Here is a 22895-nt window from a genome sequence, read left to right as displayed (position 1 = left end):
ATGACTGGAGCCGAACAAACCCTGAAACACAGCAACAAAAGACCACAATCCTCCTCTCCATCACCCCCCACCCCCAAAAAAGGAGAGGAACCCATTATGTAACCCACCAACCATCCTAGTCATTAACTGGTTCCCAGTTAAAAGAGTGAAGGGGGTTTTGGGGGAGATGTTGAGGGCTGGGGGGTCACGTGGTCCACAGAGGCTTGTTTACCACAACAAGGGGCGAACAAGGGAGAAATAGACTGTGAAGAGAGAGAGAGAGAGAGAGAAAGAGAGAGAGGGAGACAGAGAGGAAGAGAGAGAGACAGAAACAGAGAAGAGGAGGAGAAAAAGTTTTTCCCACCGACTCATTCACAACGGAACTTCTTTCACACGCCGAGCTGCTGACCGCCGTCACCATGGAAACAACAGGAACAGAGAGAAAGAGAAAAAAGAAATTTTAACTCCTTTATTTCACATTGACAGAGAGAAGCAGCCACTAGAGGGCAACACTGAAAATCATATAAAATCATAAAATCATAAAATAAAGAAAAAAACAGGAACAAACTCAGTGATCAGTTTATTAGGAACAGCTTACTAACAGAGGAGTTCCTCTGTTATTCCAGATGTTGGTGTTTGAGACATGGAGTCTCATCCTGCTGTGGGGAGCCATTACAAGATGGTGAACTGTGACATCATGAAGGATGAACATGGCCATGGCAGCCTGGACTGTTGGTCCATGGATTCAGACTCTGACCATCTGCTGCCTCAGCAAAATCCAGATCCATCAGACCAGGATCTGATTTTCCTAAAAAAGATTTATTATATTTTAAGATATCATGGAAAGCTGCAGCTTTAAGATTTAACTTCACTGGATCGAAGAGTGAACCAGGACCAGACCAAGAGGACACAGAGCTGTAGTTTCTGGGTGTATCACTCATGAAATCTGTGAATTAAAGTTTTACAATTAAAACCTAATTCACAACTAAAAGTAATTCAAGATATTTTTTTTTACACCCAATATATTTAAATGTCACTGAAATGATTTTATTCCTGTGCACAGAGACACAGAGCTTTCAAACATTATGTGCAGGCTAAAGTTTGGAAATAAAATTTACAGAAGAAAGTTTGATTATATATAATTATGTCACTTATGTGTTTTATCTGTGTAATTACAGTGTAATTCGTTTTTTTGCCATATAAACTTATTGATAAGATAAAATGACATTAAACAAACAGTTCAAGTTGAACGAATGAAACAAAGCAGCAGGATCTGAAACGTCTGCTTCTCCTACATCAACTGTTTGAGCTGCTCAGAAATAAGATGAATGAAGTAAAACTAAAGAGATTTTAATGAGATGATTATAAACAGCAGGTTGAACTGAAATAACCGAATAATACATTTTATGTTGTAGGTTTTTTTTTTAGGAAAACTGTTCTACGGCTGAAACAGTAAACGGATTATTATCCACATTAGTACTTTATTGAACGTCGAACCTGCCCCCATTGATTAATTTTGGAATTTTTTGCTAATTTATCTTTTTAATCAGTTTTCAAACGTCTGATGAAACAAGGACTCTTTAGAGTCTCTATAGTTCAGCACAGATAAAATCCACCAAGCACTTAATTTCCTGCTGATCTTACTTGTCATGGAAAATAATTTCTTCGACGTAGAAGAGAAAAACACATTCAAAGTTAAAAGTTTATGTAAAACATATATAATCAGTTTATTAAATGTATGCCGAATTAATTCGGTGCGTCGCGCGGTTCCAACATAGTATATATGATATTTTAATCCACACATGGAGTCGATAATAACGAGATTTTAGTTAATACATGGATTTGTCAACGGAATTTGGAAGAACATACGTCGACGCATGAGCAGAACGTATCGCGGCTGTAGCTGTCGTGAACTGTAAATATTTGACGGCAAGCCATATTCCAGTCCGTCCATCGAGACTACACGTGAAAGTAGAAAACCCGTAAGTTAAAGGGCTGATCCGCGGTTTTCATCCAGTGGTTGAGAAGAGTTTGTGGTTCCGGTGAAGCACCAGTCCAGCAGAATGCTGTATCTGATCGGCCTGGGTCTGGGAGATGCCGCGGACATCACGGTGAAGGGTCTGGAGGCGGTGAGGAGCTGCTCCAGGGTTTACCTGGAGGCCTACACCTCGGTCCTGACCGTGGGGAAGGAGGCTCTGGTGAGTCTGGCAACAGACAACAAACACATGCCGTCATGGTTTAGACCCTGTTCACACTTTACATGTTAAACCACAAACTGACTTCAGTCCGCGCCGCTGTACCGTGACGTCACAGACTGAAGCCAGTGTCAGTGAATCTGCTCCTGTCTGTAGCTGCTGTCAGCTCTGTCACTGTGCTGCGTTCAGGAACCTCCTGAACCCCGTTTAACTCTGTACCTCAGCAACACCAGCATGTCAACTCTAAACATTGTGTCCAGGTGAACTATTAGTGGATCGGCTGTGAGTTCACAGGGAGGAATAATGTGACCATTGATCAGTGTGATGATGTCACATTAGAAACAGATCACCATGACAACTCCATCATCTCACAGCATGTGTCTACATGTCTCCAGATGTGCTCAACGGTGTGTTGTCTGCTGCGTCTTATTTCAGTTACTTTAGTTACTACACTGTGTTCAATTACTACTAAACCAATATGCTGCTAAACCAGCCTACACACTGCTAAACTAACAAACTGCTAAACCAACTAACACACTGCTAAACCAACTAACACACTGCTAAACTAACACACTGCTAAACCAACTAACACACTGCTAAACTAACAAACTGCTAAACCAACTAACACACTGCTAAACCAACTAAAACACTGCTAAACCAACTAACACACTGCTAAACCAACTAACACACTGCTAAACTAACACACTGCTAAACCAACTAACACACTGCTAAACTAACAAACTGCTAAACCAACTGACACACTGCTAAACTAACAAACGCTAAACCAACTAAAACACTGCTAAACTAACACACTGCTAAACCAACTGACACACTGCTAAACTAACAAACTGCTAAACCAACTAACACACTGCTAAACTAACACACTGCTAAACCAACTAACACACTGCTAAACCAACTAAAACACTGCTAAACTAACAAACGGCTAAACCAACTAACACACTGCTAAACCAACTAACACACTGTTAAACCAACTAACACACTGCTAAACCAACTAACACACTGCTAAACTAACACACTGCTAAACCAACTAACACACTGCTAAACCAACTAACGCACTGCTAAACTAACACACTGCTAAACCAACTAACACACTGCTAAACTAACAAACTGCTAAACCAACTGACACACTGCTAAACCAACTAACGCACTGCTAAACTAACACACTGCTAAACCAACTAACACACTGCTAAACTAACAAACTGCTAAACCAACTAACACACTGCTAAACCAACTGACACACTGCTAAACTAACAAACTGCTAAACCAACTAACACACTGCTAAACTAACACACTGCTAAACTAACAAACGGCTAAACCAACTAACACACTGCTAAACCAACTAACACACTGCTAAACCAACTAACACACTGCTAAACTAACAAACTGCTAAACCAACTAACACACTGCTAAACTAACTGACACACTGCTAAACTAACACACTGCTAAACCAACTAACACACTGCTAAACTAACAAACTGCTAAACCAACTAACACACTGCTAAACTAACAAACTGCTAAACCAACTAACACACTGCTAAACTAACACACTGCTAAACTAACAAACGGCTAAACCAACTAACACACTGCTAAACCAACTAACACACTGCTAAACCAACTAAAACAATGCTAAACTAACACGCCGCTAAACCAGCTAACGCTACAGAGTTACAGGTACGTTACAGAGTTTCTCTGTTATTTAACTTACATTCACTGATATAAACAGGGAGGACAAAATAATAGAAACTACAGTAACAGACTGTAACAGCGTGTAATCTACAGGGACAGTGTTATAACCACGGTAATGGCGTGCTAACAGCGCACTAACAGTTCCTGCCTGGTCCTCAGGAGCAGTACTATGGGAAGCAGCTGATCCTGGCGGACAGAGATCTGGTTGAACAGGGGGCTGATGAGATCCTGAAGGATGCTGATGTGGCTGATGTGGCGTTCCTGGTGGTGGGCGACCCGTTCGGGTGAGTCATGGTGTCCACGTATCAGATCTGAGGTCTGCTGTCAGAGTGAGGATTGTTGTGGAGAGGTGCAGACTCTGACCTCACCACAGAGTTTGTGTCGGAGCAGCTCGCTCCTCATTTCAGCAGATTTCCCTCCAAAACCACCAGATTCCACCAGAGTTAATGACAGACTGCAGCTCGCTCTCTCTCTCTCTCTCTCTTTGTTTATCTCACATGAAGCCAGAAGCTTCTCTCCGTCACAGGAGACTAAAAATGTTACTGGTGTTTCTATTCATCACGGTGTGGTTTCACCTCTGTCCTATCCTCCGACAGATTTATTACAGATTTATCCTCATTATTTATTCTATTCACTTCTCCTGGAGTTTGTCTTTATCTTTTATCTATTCTGTTATTGATTATCAATAATATCTATCTATTGTTTTTATTAAATGTGTAATTCTTCATCTTCTCGCAGAGCCACCACCCACAGTGACCTGGTCCTGAGAGGAGTGAATGCTGGGATACCGTACAAAATCATCCACAACGCCTCCATCATGAACGCCGTGGGCTGCTGTGGTCTGCAGGTAAAACTCACACCTGTCTGGATCCTGATTGGTGGAAGGACCAGGAAGTGGACTACATGACAGGGGCTGGTGGTGTTGTACTAGTCTCATCAGACCGGGAGCTGGTTCTGGTTTCTGAGTGATAAATGTCTCTGAGCGTTTGATCAAAACTGTTGCAGGTTTTGAAGGTTCTGGTCGTAGACGATCCTCCGAGTGTTTATTTATTTTAACGACCTGTTTACTGCAGAGGACACAAGCACCAACCCTGGTATGTTTATGTTTTACCCTCTGGGGCCAATCATTTGATAAAATCCCATTAGCCACTTGACATTTCAAGATGGCCGCCATTTCTGGCACAAGAAACATATTTTACCCACAGGCAGATTTCAATTTGTAATCCTGTTTTAGACTCTGAGGACGTCAAATGGTAAATGCACTTTTCTAGTCTTACTGACTCAAAGCGTTTTACAATACTTCTACAGTCACCCATTCACTCATATTCAGACATCGCACTCACACACTGATGGAACAACCATCAGGGGCAATGTGGGGTTCAGTATCTTGCCCAAGGGTACTTCGACATCAACCTGAGGAGATGAAGATCGAACCACCGACCTTCTAATTAGTGGACGACCCACTCTACCTCCTGAGCCACAGCCATCCTCCAGTCTCACCTCTCAAGTTTCCTCAATTTCTAATATTAATGCGGAAAATTTTGCATAAAACAATGTATTTACAAACCATTTATTTTGAACGATGAACCCAGAGTTCTGTAAGAGTCGACAGTCTTCTTGTCTTAACATTAGCTTGGTAGGCTAACTCACAAGCGCTAGGCTAGTTAGCAAGCTTTTTTATGAGTAATAATTTTTGCTTAAGTATACTTTCATTTGATTTTTTACAGTGTTTTAGGGTTAGGGTTCTCCTACATTGTTAAAATGATTTGACACCTGGATTATTGATATGAGAAAATCCTTACAAGAAATGGTGGCCATCTTGAATTTTCCAGTGGCTAACGTGTTCTATCAAAAGAGTGAAAACCCAAGGAGGATTTGAGAAGTTTAGTTCTCATATCCACATTTGAAAGATTTCTCTGAAACATGCAGTGATCTGTTGAGCTCCCAGGTGAAATACCTGGTGTCATGTGGCTGAGGTTTACAGGATGCTGCAGGTGTTTAAACAGATTCATAGTGTTTGATGATGAATATCAGCTGATTGTCGTAGTTTAAGAGAATCAGCTGAGACGTCAGCCTGACAGTCAGAGCTCAGGGCGACACGCCTCTTTGTGTCCTCTGTCCCAAATCTCCCATCTGGTGCTGATGATGATGATGTCAGTGAACACACCGCATTAATGTGACCACATCAATAACTGGGCTGTCAGAGCAGCCAATCAGAGAGCAGGACCCAGCTGTCCACGCATGCATGCACGCACGCACACACACACACACACACACACACACACACACACACACACACACCACACACACACACACACACACACACACACATTAGCATTAATGCTAACAGAGCCTTCCTCTGGGAGGTCGTTAATATGTTAATAAGGGGCGGGTCAATCCCATCAGCCCCTGCTGTCTGTGGGACATTATAACTCACCCAATAAAAAACACTGGACCCCCTCCCTACCTGTCAGACAGAGATACAGCTGCTGCTGCTGTGACACACACAAGCACACACACACACACACACACACACACACACACACACACACACACACATATACACAGACCTGAATCTGACGTGAACAATAAAGATTCAAAGATTAAAATTCCTTCAAAATAAAAGAGACTTCAGTCTTTAGTCATTGTTTGTTTAGTTGACCAATCACTGACCACCTCTGACGTGATTGGTCAGCTGACCTCAGACCTGCTGCTTCCTGTCATCACGTTCTGAACTGAAACAACAGGAAACAGATTCACTCATGAGTCTCTGTTTAATCTTTATTAACACTGTGTGTGTGTGTGTGTGTGTGTGTGTGTGTGTGTGTGTGTGTGTGTGTGTGTGTCAGCTGTATAACTTTGGCGAGACGGTGTCGTTGGTGTTCTGGACGGAGACGTGGAGACCAGAAAGTTTCTACGACAAGATCTGTAAAAACAGAAGAGCTGGACTACACACACTCTGTCTGCTGGGTGAGACACACACACACACACACACACACACACAGGTCTGGTGGTCAAAGTGCAGCAGCAGAATCACTGTGATACTGTTACCATGGGAATGGGCTCAGGTGTCAGCTGGATGTGATGAAGAGCAGGGGGCAGGGCTTTCAGGGTTCAGCATGACCAGGTGTCAGACCACCATCAATCACCCCCCCCAAACACACACCCCAGGGACCCCCCCCCCCAAACAAACAGTCCTGTGGGAGCTGGTGTGTGTGTGTGTGTGTGTGTGTGTGTGTGTGTGTGTGTCTCAGCTGGTTGCTCTGTGTTAATGTTCATTAGAGGAAATAATAGAATTAAAACCATGAACACAGACGCTGGTCCATCAGCTCACACACTGAGTCTCTTGTCTCAGACTCTCTGGATCTAATGTTTTCTACTGTGTTTATATTGACAGACATCAAAGTGAAAGAGCAGAGCATCGAGAACATGATGAGGTAAGAACCAGAACCACATTCTGATCCACATGAATCCCTCCCAGGTCCAGGTCCAGTCCTCCTCTAGGTTCAGAGAGAGTAGCAGTGCTGGTCTGTTGGTGATGATGTCATTTCTCAGTTATTTTGAGGTGAACCTCAGTGAACACGTGCGGTGGCGGCGAGATGAGCTCACAGAAAAATCTGAGCCACAGAGATTCTGCTGACCCCCCCCCCCCCCCCCCAAACCACCCCTCAGTCAGAACCACATCAAGACTCAGTCCTGGTCCGTCGTTAGAAATCAGTGTTCTCGTTCAGTGAAGCATCAAGACTAAACTGATACCTGAACCTAGTCCAGACCTGCATCTTTAAAATCGAGCTTTAGTGGACTGGACTGGACTGGGTCAGTTGAATTTGACACAGGAAGCCATTTTTGCTTTTTTCTCAATTTAATCAGATTAGAAAATCAATGACCGTGAGTCTAGATCAGGATCAAGGACTTGACCAGGATCAGGGTCACATCTTTGATTGTGTAGTTTGTTGAATTGAACTAATCCTGTTTTATGTGGATCTGAACTCCAGAGGGAAGAAGATCTATGAGCCTCCTCGCTTCATGACGGTCAGCCAGGCGGCAGATCAGTTGATCCAGATCATCCAGAGGAAGAGGGAGGAGGGGGAGGAGCTAGGTGAGTCTTACCTGATCAGCTCTCATCTGATTTGGTTGAACACAGGTGAAACTCACAAGTGATTTAAAGATGGTTTTAAAGAGAAACCACGCCCACCAGTGATGTCACAGTGTACTGACACACCCTGGAGTACACTGTGACATCACTGCAGGTTTACAGTTCAGGTGACCTTTGATCTTTTAATAAAGAAATTAATAAATCAGGTGAAATTTATGTAATGAATTTGTCCTCTTCTCTAATTTATTTTGACTTTTAACTTTAAATATTAAAACTTTGTTTTTATCTAAATGAGACTTTTTCTCTCAAACTTTTTTCTACATGTTATGTGACATTTTAATACTATACTACCTTATCACAGGAAGCTAACCTAGCCTTTCATGCTAATGTTTGCAAGCATCCCAAAATATGCCCCTCCCCCTCTCCCCACAGGTGTGACAGAGGACACAGTGTGTGTGGGCGTGGCCCGACTCGGCGCAGATGACCAGACGATCCGTGTGGCGACGTTGCGTCAGCTGTTGTCATGTGACCTGGGCGCTCCGCTCCACTCACTGGTCGTGACGGCTCAACTCCACCCGCTGGAGGTGGAAATGCTGCGAGTGAACGCAGAACCAAACGCACTGGAGCACCTGCACATGATCGACAGCTCCACCTACACCTCATAACACACACCTGTCTGTCTGTGTGACCTGGAGTCAAGAGGACCAGCAGCCTTACCCAACAGAGTCCTCAGTGATGGTTTAGACCTGGACCTCACACAGACACAGCTGCAGGACTCTGAGGTTGAAAGCAACATCTGGACCAGATGTTTGATCCAGTTTGACTGTTAAATTACACACATTTTACACTTTAATGTCGACTTGATCCAGTTTGTCTCTGGTGATGATGATGTCAGAGCATCTGATCAGCTGTGATCTGTCCTCACACACCAGGTATCTGTGTCTTTGTGACATAATGAATCAGTCGAGTCAGTTTTCCTGAATGAATCTGATTTAATGTTGAATATTGTGGAACTGGTTTCACCTGTGATCTGGATCACATGAAAACACGTGAGTCCAAAAACCTCCAAGAACTTAAAGAGTCCCTCCCCCCATGTCTCCCATGTAATCAGTATAAAGATGTGATAACTGGTTCCTATAACTTCAGCTCACACCTGTGCTGATAATTGCTCAGGTGTGATCAGATCACAGGTGACACCAGGTGAAAAGGTTTGACAACAATTTAATAAACATCTGACACAGAAACCTTGTTACACAGTTTCTCCTCTGGTCTGATTTTCCCTCCAAAATATCCAGGTGTTTCCTCAGAGGGAGGTGTCGGATGAACAGTTTCTGTGTCTCAGGTTTAGACGATCGATTGATGCATCGTCCAGCTTGACAATGAGGCGTGCAGGTGCTTATAAAATGATGGTTAAATCAGCTGCTCTTTGCCTCCTCAGACTGAAATAATTAAGCCTGATAAAACTGATGCGATGTCATCAATCAAGCTGTAGATCAATAACAATCAGCTCAGAGAAACTGAATCATTTATTACAGTTGAAAAAAGACTGAAACCCTCCGACCGGTCACATGGTCTGGTCACATGGTTTGGCACGTTAAAAACATGGAGTGACATCACACACACACTCACCATGGACCAATCAGCTGGCAGCAGTCTGGTCCCAGCAGTGATGTCACAGAAGGGGCACGGCCTCAGATTGTCTCTGATTCATGATGAAGGCACTTAGCAAGAATGCTCTGTCCCGGGGGGGGCGGGGGGGGGGGGGGGCACTGCCCACCAACACAGACAGGTATATTAACATAAAAACTGGTAGGGAGGGGCTGTTCGAGTTCATCTGGTCACAGTTCACAGTGACACACCCCCCCCACCTAAAATTCTAGTCACAGTCTGTCTGCAGTGACTCGCAGGGGAGGGGGGGTCAGGGGTCACCTGCAGCAGCAGACTGAAATGTGATTGGTCCCAAGTGTCGAGAGGAGCAGGAGCTTCTACATGGCCGCAACGTCGATCTGAACATAGAGCTGTCGAATGCCGGCCTGTGGACGGACAACAGGTGAGTAGGGTTGTCAAAGAAAAGAAATACTCAGATCCTAATCGATACTAAAAATTAGTATCAGGTCAGATACTTATTTGCAACAGCATCGATACCAACAGTGCCGTTTTCGCTTCATACAGCAGAGCTGCAGACAGACAGGCACACAGCCCCTCCCCCCACACTGAGCTGGTGTCTCCAGCATAAAGCTAAATTAACATGGCGAGTGCTGCTGCTGAAGAACCTTCACAACCTGTTTTAGTTGAAATTGAAAAAGGCAAAAGTGCCGTTTGGAATGATTTTGCATTATTATTTGACCTGGCCTGCGGCACATGTTAACGTTAGCTGTTTAACTATAAGCAGTTAGCTGATAGCCACATTAGCTGTCTGTTAAGTTACCATTAAGCTAGCAGCATCTAGGCAGCAAACGTTATCAGTCCTGCCCGTCTGTAACGTTACTAGACAGTTTTAATTTAACAGGATAACAATTATTTGTTTCTGAAAAGTGTTATATTTCTCTTAAAGTCCCAGACTGAAGCTGAGAAAAGTCGACCAGCAACGTGACAGAAACAGCGGCAGCCTCTCCTCCCAACTCTGTTTGATCAGCAACGAAAACATGGTGCCAAGTCACCAGCAGCACAGACAATAAGCACGGCTGTAGCCGAATATATTTGCATGTCATATATATATATATATATATATACACATATACACTTATACACACACACACACACACACACACACACACACACACACCTTACAGTAAGGTTACTGTTGTTTTTTTGCACTACCTCAGACAACATAAAATAGTGTTGTCATTGATATTATTGTTTGTATTGTTCTAATCTTTATTAAAAAAAGGGTTAAGGTCATTTTTTCTCCCCGTGGTATCAAAGATGGTATCGAGTATCAAGTATTTTCCAGGGTAACGTTAATGTGTGGTGCGTTCAGGTACCTGTGTGAAGATGTGGTGAGTCTGGCTGAGGATCCAGCGGGTGTCAGCGTCGGGGGCAACCAGCAGCTTTAAAGTTCCGATGTAAACGTCAGTACACAGAGTCCAGAAGTGAGGCTCCTGCAGGTTGTACACTCCCTGCAGCTGCTGCACCTGAATGCAACACAACAAACCAGTAATTAGACCTGTCCATCACACAGAAAGCTGGATATTGCAGACACCTGGACAACAGTGTTCCAGGTTTTGTTGGGGGTGGGTTCTATGAGGGTGTGGTCGGTGCTCACCCTCTGGTAACACTCTGGCAGGGCATGGTCCAGTGAGGGAGGAGTTCTCTGCATCAGGATCCCGATGGACTCCTTCAGTAAAGGCACCACGCTGAGGGTCAGAGATCAGAGGTCACAGAGGGATGGTGAAGGTGGACTGAGCATCACAACACTGACCATACAATTATACTATCAGTACTACTACTACTAGTTACTACTACTACTACTACTACTACTAGTTACTACTACAGTGCATCACACGACCTGAACACTCAGAAGAACAAATACTCCCCAACTCTAAATGAGCTGCTGCTTATAGTTCTACTGAAATGTGATACTAGTACTAGTACAAATACTAATACTACAGTTACTACTAGTACTACTGCCTTACTACTACCAACACCTGAGTTTGAGTAGCAGCTGGTTCTGAACTAGTTTTCTACAAACGCTTGATTTTTATCTGGAGGTTCTGGTCTGAGTCCTCAGCTCAGATCCCGTGAGGACTCTGGAGGTTTTGAGTCCTGCTGTGGACTGTGCCTGCAGCAGTTTCCAGCTGCAGTAACCTGATGCCTGTGGTTTGTGCAGGACTCTGAGCTGACCACAGCTCCGCTCGGCTCCTCGCTCTGCTGACGCTTTAAATGTGCAGCTGCATTCACTTCCAGCCTATCAGACCACATCAGCACATCAACTCCATCTATCACCGCGGCTTCTGGGAAATCTGACCACTGCTTTTACATCCCCAGGACCAAAGGACCAGACCGGACTACAGGACCGTTTCCAAGTCCATGCCGGTGGTTTGGCGTGTTGGAGCCTATTAACGACTAAGTACACATTCTTTAAATGAGTGGGAACTGTACTGTAAAGAACCCATCAGGTTTTACTGGATCTCTCAGGTCAGTTCTGTGGAAACAAACTTCCAGAGAACTGAACCTGGAGTGTTTAACATCATCATGTGGTGACTTCAACGTTCCTCTGATGCTGTGTTCACTGCTACTACGACATTTTAAAGCTGCAAGTTGGTAATGCCAGAAAACACCAAAGTTACACCAACTTCACATTTTCGTTATTTATCAGGGAGCTCTGGGTTTCCGTCAAGAGGTTCTAATGGTCACTGAGGAGGTTCTAGGGGTCCTTTAGGCAGATCTTAGGAGGAGGAGGTTCTTTAAAGCATTTTCCAGGTCACTGAAGGGGTTCTAGGGGCCCTCTACTAAGTTGGAGTTGGTTGTTAAAGATGTTCTATGAGTCACTGGAGGTTCTTTGTGTCCTTGATGAGGTTATATTTTAAGTTTTCATGCATTTTGTGGTGGTTGTAGTGGTCCCTGAGAAGGTTTTGGATCCTTTAAGATGTTCTAATGGCAATAAAGTTAATCTGGGAACGCTTTAGAAGGCTCATGTAGACGTTCTACTGGTGAATGAGGAGGTTCTGGGGGTCAATTAGTGGCTCTGTTGGTCAGTGGAGATGTTGTGGAGAACAGTGCTTCACTCTCCCTGTGGAGAACACTCATTGACAATACATTCCCTTACCCCAACCCCCCAACCTAACCCCACCCTAACCCCCCAAAAAAAGTCTTACCCCTCAAACAACGTCTCTACCTCTAGACCTGTCAATCGTTATCCAGAATAACGAGATGATTGGGTGAAGGACACGTGTGTGTGGGTCACCTGACTCCGATGAGGATGGCGATCAGCATGGAGCAGATGGGATCGGCGATCATCAGGTCGTATTTCTGCATCAGCAGAGCAGAGATGATCACACCGATGCTGCCCAGAGTGTCAGCGATGATGTGGAGGAGGACGCCTGCAACACAAACACAAAAACACCTGATTTTCTTCAGGTCAGAGTGATGGTGTGTGGCGCCCCCTGGTGGCTCAGTGAAGCTAAAGGAAGCTTGTTAGGTTTTTACTGGACAAGGTTCAACGACTGAGCTGAGACATTCACAAGTCCTGCCTCGGTCCATTTGACTTCATTATGTCTCCTGTCTTTTACTGTTGTCAACAGACTGTGTGTGTGTGTGTGTGTGTGTGTGTGTCTCACTTCAGCCCCTATTTGTTTAAATCTGTGAAAAAATGTATTTTAAGATGAGTGACCATCTGAATAAAAAACGTGTCCACTTGTTGTTGTTGATGTTCTGATCCATCTGTGACCTGAGACGTTACGTGGACTCACCCTGAAGGATCTGTTTACTTGAACCTTTCCCCGGAGTGTGGAACAGCTCATCTGAGAGAAGAAGAGACGAGTCAGTGCGGACGACAATCACATCTGATACACACAAACACATACATATATGTATATACTGTACGTTTATATATATATATATATATATATATATATGTATGTATGTATGTATGTATCCTCTGGTATCCATTTCTGTATAAATTTGAATCAGATAATACAATACAACAATGAAGAAACAATGCATTGTAACTAATAACACACAGATCATTGTGTTGTTGCTGTTGTTGTATGAGTCTCAGTGCAGGCTGTAAACAGTGTGAAGCCGTCAACGACCTGGGGTCAGTAACAGACTCTCACCGTGACAGTGTGGTTCCTCGTGGCTGTGTCCGTGTCCTCCGTGTCCGTGTCCTCCATGACTGTGTCCATGACTGTCATGACTGTCATGGCTGTGTCCGTGTCCTCCGTGTCCGTGTCCTCCATGTTTGCTCTGGTGGTTGTGTCCTCCGTGACTGTGTCCGTGATTCAGACTGCCGTTAAAAAGAGAGTGACTGTGACCGTGGCCTGAGAGAGAGGGGGCAGAGAGGTTAGAGAACCAAGGTTCTACTGAGCTCCAGTGTGGTTCTGTGAGGCTGCAATTTTATTCACAGGTAAAATGGAGTACTACACAATGTTCTATTGGTCTACAGCAAGGTTCTAAGCAGCTGCAGTGAGGTTATATTGGTATGTAGTGAGGTTCTGGTGAACTGCAGTGATATGCTATACAGCTGCAGTGAGGTTCTATAGGTCTGCAGTGAGGTTCTGTACGTCTACAGTGAGGTTCTATAGGTCTGCAGTGAGGTTCTGTAGGTCTACAGTGAGGTTCTGTAGGTCTGCAGTGATATGCTATACAGCTGCAGTGAGGTTCTATAGGTCTGCAGTGAGGTTCTGTACGTCTACAGTGAGGTTCTGTAGGTCTGCAGTGAGGTTTTCCAGGTGTTACCTTCCTCTCCGTGAGAATGTCCATGTCCTCCATGCTGGAAAACAAAAATCCCGACCAGGTTCACCAGCAGACCGGCCACAGAGACAGGAAGCAGCCGCTCATGATGAACGTCAGGAGGCTCCAGAGCCCTCTGAGAGAGAGACAGGTAGAGAGACAGACAAGTAGAGAGAGAGACAAGTAGAGCGAGAGCGAGAGAGAGAGAGGTAAAGAGAGAGAAACAGGAAGAGAGAGGGAGACAGACAAGTAGAGAGAGAAACGGGTAGAGAGAGAGAGAGAGAGAGAGGGAGGGAGAGAGACGGGTTAACAGAAGTCAGTCAGGTGTGCCACGTATGTGTTAGTGTGTGTGTGTGTGTGTGTGTGTGTGTGTGTGTGTGTGTGTGTGTGTGTGTGTGTGTGTTTTACCTCGACTCCCTCAGAGAAGATGAAGAAGGCTGTGAAGATGAGGAAGAGTCCGTTGACGAATCCTGCCAACACCTCTGCTCTCACATACCTGAAACACACCAGACAGACATGATGTTACGGGACACAACAGATGATGTTCAACAGAGCTCGTGAACAGGGGGGTCAGGGGTCAGGGGTCAAGGGTCTCACCCATAGGAGAAACTGTCGTTGGATCTCCACTTGGAGATGACGGAGGCTGCCAGACCTGCCAGCAGAGCGGTGCAGTCGAAGAACATGTGGAAGGAGTCTGAGATCAGACCTAGACTGGAGAGAGACAGAGACACACACACACACACACACACACACACACACACACACACACACACACACACACACACACAAGCTATGAGTCTCAACTCCAGGTCTGATACCAACTGTCCAGGCAAAGGTCCATGAACATCATCACATTCATTATCATTATTATTATTATCATTATTATAATAGTGTGGTCACTGATTGACGCAACTCTCTCTCTCACACACACACACACACACACACACACACTAAAGCTAAAACACACACACACACACACACACACTAACACACACTAACACACACTAACACACACAGACACACACACTAACACACACACACACTCTAAAGCTAAAACACACACACAGAGACAATAATTCACTCTCACACACACACACACACACACACACTCTAAAGCTAAAACACACACACACTAACACACACTAACACACACACACTAACACATACGTGGCACATCCTGAGGCGAGCAGCCGGACCAGCAGCCGGCCTGACGCCGGCTCCATCGGCTTACCTGTTGCTCCAGATGCCGTACATGAGCTCCACGAAGGCGAAGGATAGGTTGAGGCAGAGGAAGGAGAACAGGTTCCTGGAGGTTTTATCCGCCAGGATCGACCTGAAAACAAGAACCACAAACCTCCATTACAGTCCGAACCGGAGCCATACACCCGCGAAAACCGGGTCAGCCACAGCTGACGATCTCAGTGTCACACATACACAGTCGGTAACTCCCGTTAACGTACGACAGGCAGATTAAAGTCGGTCTGATAGAGACCGTCAGAGGCTGGATGAGGCTACACGGTTAGCATCAGGCTAGCAGCGGACCGTCAGCCGCCGTTAGCCGCCGTTAGCACGGTGAGTTTACCTGAACCAGCCGGAGAGCTTCACCAGCAGGTTGAACTTGGCGGGTTTGTACTCATCGTCTTTAATAGATAAAGGTAACATCTTCACACCTGAACACACACACTCACACACACACACTCACTAAGCAGACGTAGCCTAGGTATGCTAACTGACAACTTCCGGCTCGCTCAGATTTCACAATAAAGGCGTTTAAAAGCGCTCCAGTTACTCAAACACTGACTGATGTTCCTGCAGCAGCAGCGATATGTGTCACTGCTACTACTACTACTAGTACTACTATTAGTACTACTGATGCTACTACTACTAAGATTAGTACTACTGATACTACTACTACTACTACTAGTACTACTATTAGTACTACTGATGCTACTACTACTACTACTACTACTACTAAGATTAGTACTACTGATACTACTTATACCAGTGGTGGAGAAATACTCAAATGTTTACAGTACAAATACCACACTGTACTTAGTACTCCATTACAAATAAAAGTATAATCAGTTAACTGTACTTGAAGTGTCAAAGTAAAAGTCCTCAGCGCAGAGAATGTGGCTGTAGTTTAAAACTTGTTCTGTGGTTTGTTCCAAACAAAGCACCATATCTGACAAAGTGTCATATATTGATATTAATATATTTATATTCATACATAATATTAATATATGAATATGTAATGCTCCTGTTGGAGATGAACTCCTCAGATAGATGTAGAGCAGTAAGAAGAGACTCTCTGATGGAGGAGAACAAAGTAAATGTAGTTAGTTACATTCCACTGATACAGACATCATCATGGACTCATGATGCCTTCACTGCTCACACACTCATTCAGATCAATATTGCAAAAAAAAGAAAAAGAAATGAAGAGAAACACCAGGACAATAGATTAATGAAGGATAATCATAATCACACTCTCCTTTAATCTAATCCTGTTCATCATCAACAGAACAGAGCAAAGCTTCCTGTACAAAAAACGATAAGAAACAGCATCTTCTTCCTCCTCCCCCTCCTCCTCACCTGTCCCTGTATCTTCTCTGTGTATTGGTGACTGACTGAAGATTCTTTGTTCTCTGTGTTGAAACTGTTGGTCAGTGTGAGCAGCAGAGGGAGGCAGAGCTGTGTGTGTGGAGCCTCAGTCTGACCCCTCCCTCTGTGGAGCCTCAGGTTTGTTGACACTGAGTCAGCTCTGAGTTGGAGGACAAAGTCTGAGCTGCTGGATCAGAGCTGATTCTTCATGCTTTACTTCAGCTCCACACAGTGTTCAGCAGTCAACAACAACAATAACAAAACAATAACACACAAAAGGGAGAAATCATAATTAGAACAATGTGAGATTCTTAAATCTCTCTGGTCTAAATTGAATCCCACAATGACTGTAAATGTTCATCAGTTGGTCTGTTGTGATGTAGCTACAGGTCAGTATTGATCCCTGTTTCAGCTGAGTCAGATGTGATCAGCTGTGATTACTTCCTGTCTGCAGTGTATCATGATGTGCTACTGAAGTAGTGAAGGTTTCATTAAAACATTAGATTCAGTGATGAAGTTATTAGGCCACAGTCAAGAGGAGTCACTGATAAGTTTCCATGGCAACTACAAACGCAAACGCTCCACCAGCAGCAGCTCGATCCTCCTCCTCTCTGATTAAACACCAGCCGCCAAAGGTTAGATCAGGGACAGGAAGTGGAGTGATTGGTCGGCTGATAGCTCTCCCTCTCACAGCTGGAGAGACGGCTCAGTCATCAGCGCTCTGACAAGCAGCTTCTGAATGAAAAGAGGCAGAGTTTTCCAGGAGTCTGTTTTGCTTCGTTTACATTTTTATTTTCTTGCTTTTATACTGTATGTTTAATTATTTGATCTAATCATATTTTATTCCTACCTTTTAATAGTTTTAATTTACATATGTTATTTCACTGATCGTTTTTGGCCCTATTTTATTTTCTTACTGGTTTTAAATTCGTATCATTTATGTGTTCGTTTTAATTTGAACAGTTTTTTCCTCACACAGATTTTTCGCTTCTCCTTAACTTTCAATGCAGCTTCCACCTTTACTGTATACACTAAATAAAACTTAGCTTCAGACACCTGTCAATCAACACACCAAAGTTATTAACATTAACTAAAACTAACGAAATAATGAAAACCGGATGTGAAAAAACATTTGACTGAAATAAAAATAAATATGAGGCTTTATAAAAACAAAAACTAACTGAAACTGTGTGTGTGTTTAAAATGAGGAAATGTCTTTAGTGTGTTTCCCATCAGCCTGAAGTGTTTGAGGAATGTCAGATGGAGCAGTATCTCACAGCTGATTGGCTCTCAGTGAAGGACATGTGACCTTTAAGTGTCCAAGTCATTCACTGTGTTAATGAAGTGTTTTATAGTTGATTAACTGCAGTGATGAGCCGCAGCTGGACAGTCCAGTTTCCCGCTTCAGACTGACACAAGCTCAGTGATTGTAGCAGGACTCTTTATTGTGAAAGTTTCCCCTCATAGATTTAAACACACAGTGATTCTCACAATAACTGACAGAAAGTAAAGAAGAAAGAATGTTACCAAGAGAACTGGGAGAACCAGGAGAACCCTAGTTCTTTAGGTACTCGATGAAACAGATTTCACTTGCGAACCAAGTAAAATTGAAGTTAGAAAACAGAAAGTTTCCTTCAGACTGAAAACAAGCTCAGTGAGCATATTAAGACTTTTATTGTGAAAGTCCTCCCTCAGTGATCATAACAGGACTTTTATTGTGAAAGTCCCTCAATGATCATTGTAACTTTTATTGTGAAAGTCCTCCCTCAGTTATCATAACAAAACTTTTATTGTGAAAGTCCCTCAGTGATCTATATCATAGCTATCATTTTATTTATTTATGTATTTAGGCTACATGTATCCCAGCATGCACTTGACAATGATAATCAGTGAATGATGTGTCTTCAGTCTGAACACCATCATCAGTATTAAACATCAGAGGGGCGGAGTATTTCCTGGACAGGTACAGGTGACATCAGCAGGTAGGGCTCAGGTAACACAGAACTGATCTGTGTTCAGGCCCCTGCTCAGTCTGGCAGGGTCCACCAGCCGTCCTCAGTCTGCACCAGACCTGGTTAAGAAGGAAGTCCAGAACAAAGCTAAAGACCAGGTTCAGGACCAGATCCAGGACCTGCTGTAGCTGCAGCTCCTGGTCCTGTTGTAGAGCTGCTCCTATGACCTGCTGAGTCCTGTGAAGTGGATCCATGTGGTTCTGATGTGAGACTCCTCGGACCAGGAAACAAAGAGCTGCAGCTCCTCTTCTTTTAGACAGGAAATACCAGTGGGACAGGAGATTAAAATGACAAGACGCAGCAGAATGCTTCGTTCTCTCTTACTCAACAGCACTCAGAGGTCATAGGTCACGGAGGCCCAGCAAGACAGTGAACGCCACATGACTGAAAAACACCAGATGGAGCAGAAATGACACATTTATCAACACTTTCACTTCGTTTCAGCTGAATCGGCATCAACAGAGCCTACCCAGGACCGGATCACTGAGCAGGTCCACTGGGCACAGGACCAGGGTCATCAGGGGTCTCAGGGTCCCAGGGGGGCCACATTTTATACACTGTGCTGTAGTAGTTAGTAAAATATCTGTGCTGTGTCAGTGTGGGTCTGTTGAGACAGGAAGCTCCGGACTGAAGTCAGCAAAACACAAAACCACCACAGAGACACAAAGAGAAAACAAACAGACACAGAGACACAAACAGACACAGAGACACAAAGAGAAAACAAAGACACAAAACCCCCTTTTAGACAGGATGTTTCTGATTTTCACAATAATGCTCAGGTGGAAGAAGGCCATGCTAGAGACTTGTTTTATATGTAAAGTGAAGGACATGTGCAGATCAACAGTGACTAACTGTAGCAATGAGACTGAGGTCAAACCATCCAGAGTAACTATATTATCAGACAATGTGTTCAGGGACAAGTCCAGTCTGTCTCAGTAAGGAGCTGCTGCAGAGACAGAACACATACAGGTTCATGTTCACATAAACTAGAGATGTTTATTTTGGTGGTTTTAAGTGTGAAGCAATGGGATCGGTCTAATTCCTGGCTCTGTGTCAGTCGACAACATGAATCCTCTGAGCTGCTTAAAGAGCTGAACGAATGAATTAAATGTCCTGGTGGTTTTTTTCTGCAACACAAAGCTCATTGGCTCTCCAGCCCATCGTCATGGAAACAGGAAGGTTTCAGATGTGAGGAGGAGTGAATGTGGATCAGACCTGCAGTCTTGGACCAGTTTCACGTCTCAAAGTCTCTTTGTTTGTCACTCTGCAGTAAAATCATTCTCTGTCATTAGTCAAATTAATTTAGTTTCTCTGGCTCTGATTCAGCCAGTGTCTTGAAGTATTATGTGTGACTTCATTTTTAATTATTACTGAATCATGTGACACCAAATAAAACAGCAAAACTTAAAACTTGAGGATCAGTGATTAGTTTTGAACCGTTCAGATGTGAACCTGAACCATCAGCTTCTGAGTTGCTCTGTGTTTATTCTACATTGTACATTAAAGGTTAAAGGTGTTTGATTTGAAAAGTACCAACAGTTTTATTAATTGAAGCCTTTTACACAGACAGGAGAGATGAAGCTCAAGTCACAGTGAGAGTTTAAACCAGCAGTTTTAATGAATGAGGACGATTCCTCTCAGACTGTGTTTTAAAGTGTTTTCAGCTCTGATGGTTTGAACAGCAGTGAAGGTGTTTCCATGATTACCGGCTGAGACGTCCTGAAGACTTCCAGTAAACACAGAATGTGAAAGAAGTGAAAGGGGAATCTGATCAGCCACTGATTCACAGGAAATTCCACGAAAAATTCCCAGGAGATCAAAGTATGTTCCAAGAAGCTCCGAGACGGAAGTGAAGAAATAAATATCTTTAATAAAAGCACAGAGTGAGAAACTGTACACGTATCTACATACAACTGATATCAATCAAGAACTCCAGCAGATCATTCAAGACAAACACAAGAACAATGTGGTTCTGTCTGCAGAACACAATGACTGAAGACACAGCTATACCAAACTGAGAAGAACATTCAGACAACTGAAGCTTTTAGTTTCTGAGGTCAAGTCACGGCTGAAATGTTTGGAAGCTAAAGCCAAAGCTTCAATTAAGAGCAACAGCTCTGTTTCAGTTTGACTCTTCTAGTTAAAGGGACAGTTCACAGAGTTAGTTACTGAAAAGTCACTGATTCAACAGAAAAATCAATGAACTGCAAAGCTGCCACAAGCTGACAGACGACTATACTGACGGAGGTCTTTATTACTGATCATATATTACATCATTTAGCTATCGACCATCGTGTTCCTCAGGCTGGACTGTTTGGAAGTGGTAGTCACATGTTTGGAAGTGGTAGTCTCATGTTTGGAAGTGGTAGTCACATGTTTGGAAGTGGTAGTCTCATGTTTGGAAGTGGTAGTCTCATGTTTGGAAGTGGTAGTCACATGTTTGGAAGTGGTAGTCTCATGTTTGGAAGTGGTAGTCACATGTTTGGAAGTGGTAGTCTCATGTTTGGAAGTGGTAGTCTCATGTTTGGAAGTGGTAGTCACATTTTTGGAAGTGGTAGTCTCGTGTTTGGAAGTGGTAGTCACATGTTTGGAAGTGGTAGTCTCGTGTTTGGAAGTGGTAGTCACATGTTTGGAAGTGGTAGTCTCATGTTTGGAAGTGGTAGTCACATGTTTGGAAGTGATAGTCTCGTGTTTGGAAGTGGTAGTCTCGTGTTTGGAAGTGGTAGTCTCATGTTTGGAAGTGGTAGTCTCGTGTTTGGAAGTGGTAGTCACGTGTTTGGAAGTGGTAGTCACATGTACTGAAGTAGTAGTCTCATGTTTGGAAGTGGTAGTCACGTGTTTGGAAGTGGTAGTCACATGTACTGAAGTGGTAGTCTCATGTTTGGAAGTGGTAGTCATGTGTTTGGAAGTGGTAGTCACATGTACTGAAGTGGTAGTCTCATGTTTGGAAGTGGTAGTCACATGTTTGGAAGTGGTAGTCTCGTGTTTGGAAGTGGTAGTCACATGTTTGGAAGTGGTAGTCTCGTGTTTGGAAGTGGTAGTCACATGTTTGGAAGTGGTAGTCTCATGTTTGGAAGTGGTAGTCACGTGTTTGGAAGTGGTAGTCACGTGTTTGGAAGTGGTAGTCTCGTGTTTGGAAGTGGTAGTCACATGTACTGAAGTGGTGTTCTCATGTTTGGAAGTGGTAGTCACGTGTTTGGAAGTGGTAGTCACATGTACTGAAGTGGTAGTCTCATGTTTGGAAGTGGTAGTCACATGTTTGGAAGTGGTAGTCTCGTGTTTGGAAGTGGTAGTCACGTGTTTGGAAGTGGTAGTCACGTGTTTGGAAGTGGTAGTCACATGTACTGAAGTGGTAGTCTCATGTTTGGAAGTGGTAGTCACATGTTTGGAAGTAGTAGTCTCGTGTTTGGAAGTGGTAGTCTCGTGTTTGGAAGTGGTAGTCACATGTTTGGAAGTGGTAGTCTCATGTTTGGAAGTGGTAGTCACGTGTTTGGAAGTGGTAGTCACATGTACTGAAGTGGTAGTCACATGTTTGGAAATGGTAGTCACGTGTTTGGAAGTGGTAGTCACATGTACTGAAGTGGTAGTCACATGTTTGGAAGTGGTAATCTCGTGTTTGGAAGTGGTAGTCACGTGTTTGGAAGTGGTAGTCTCGTGTTTGGAAGTGGTAGTCACGTGTTTGGAAGTGGTAGTCACGTGTTTGGAAGTGGTAGTCTCGTGTTTGGAAGTGGTAGTCACATGTACTGAAGTGGTAGTCTCATGTTTGGAAGTGGTAGTCACGTGTTTGGAAGTGGTAGTCACATGTACTGAAGTGGTAGTCTCATGTTTGGAAGTGGTAGTCACATGTTTGGAAGTGGTAGTCTCGTGTTTGGAAGTGGTAGTCACGTGTTTGGAAGTGGTAGTCACGTG

At 43.8% G+C, this 22895-nt stretch overlaps 2 protein-coding genes across 2 annotated transcripts; one reads left to right on the top strand and one right to left on the bottom strand.

Annotated features, from left to right (window-relative positions):
* The first annotated feature begins 1877 nt into the window (after positions 1 to 1877).
* On the top strand, positions 1878 to 9229 carry dph5 (diphthamide biosynthesis 5). Its single transcript, XM_056379150.1, has 7 exons — positions 1878 to 2177; positions 4041 to 4165; positions 4620 to 4728; positions 6731 to 6851; positions 7279 to 7318; positions 7877 to 7980; positions 8410 to 9229. Exons 1-7 carry the CDS (start codon positions 2043 to 2045, stop codon positions 8640 to 8642), a joined length of 867 nt encoding a protein of 288 aa, XP_056235125.1. The 5' UTR covers positions 1878 to 2042; the 3' UTR covers positions 8643 to 9229.
* Positions 9230 to 9485: 256 nt separating this feature from the next.
* slc30a7 (solute carrier family 30 member 7) lies at positions 9486 to 16114 on the bottom strand. Its single transcript, XM_056379149.1, has 11 exons — positions 15953 to 16114; positions 15602 to 15703; positions 14968 to 15081; positions 14779 to 14866; positions 14377 to 14506; positions 13755 to 13958; positions 13389 to 13439; positions 12884 to 13019; positions 11243 to 11333; positions 10962 to 11111; positions 9486 to 10010 (listed from the first exon to the last, which is right to left on the bottom strand). The coding sequence occupies exons 1-11, from the start codon at positions 16030 to 16032 to the stop codon at positions 9963 to 9965; spliced, it is 1194 nt and encodes a 397-aa protein (XP_056235124.1). The 5' UTR covers positions 16033 to 16114; the 3' UTR covers positions 9486 to 9962.
* Positions 16115 to 22895: the final 6781 nt, after the last annotated feature.

The sequence above is a fragment of the Seriola aureovittata genome, chromosome 6 (genome assembly GCF_021018895.1).
Source record: "Seriola aureovittata isolate HTS-2021-v1 ecotype China chromosome 6, ASM2101889v1, whole genome shotgun sequence".
NCBI lineage: Eukaryota > Metazoa > Chordata > Actinopteri > Carangiformes > Carangidae > Seriola > Seriola aureovittata.
The sequence above is the reverse complement of the archived record's forward strand: the minus strand, read 5'-3'. Positions and strand labels throughout refer to the sequence as shown.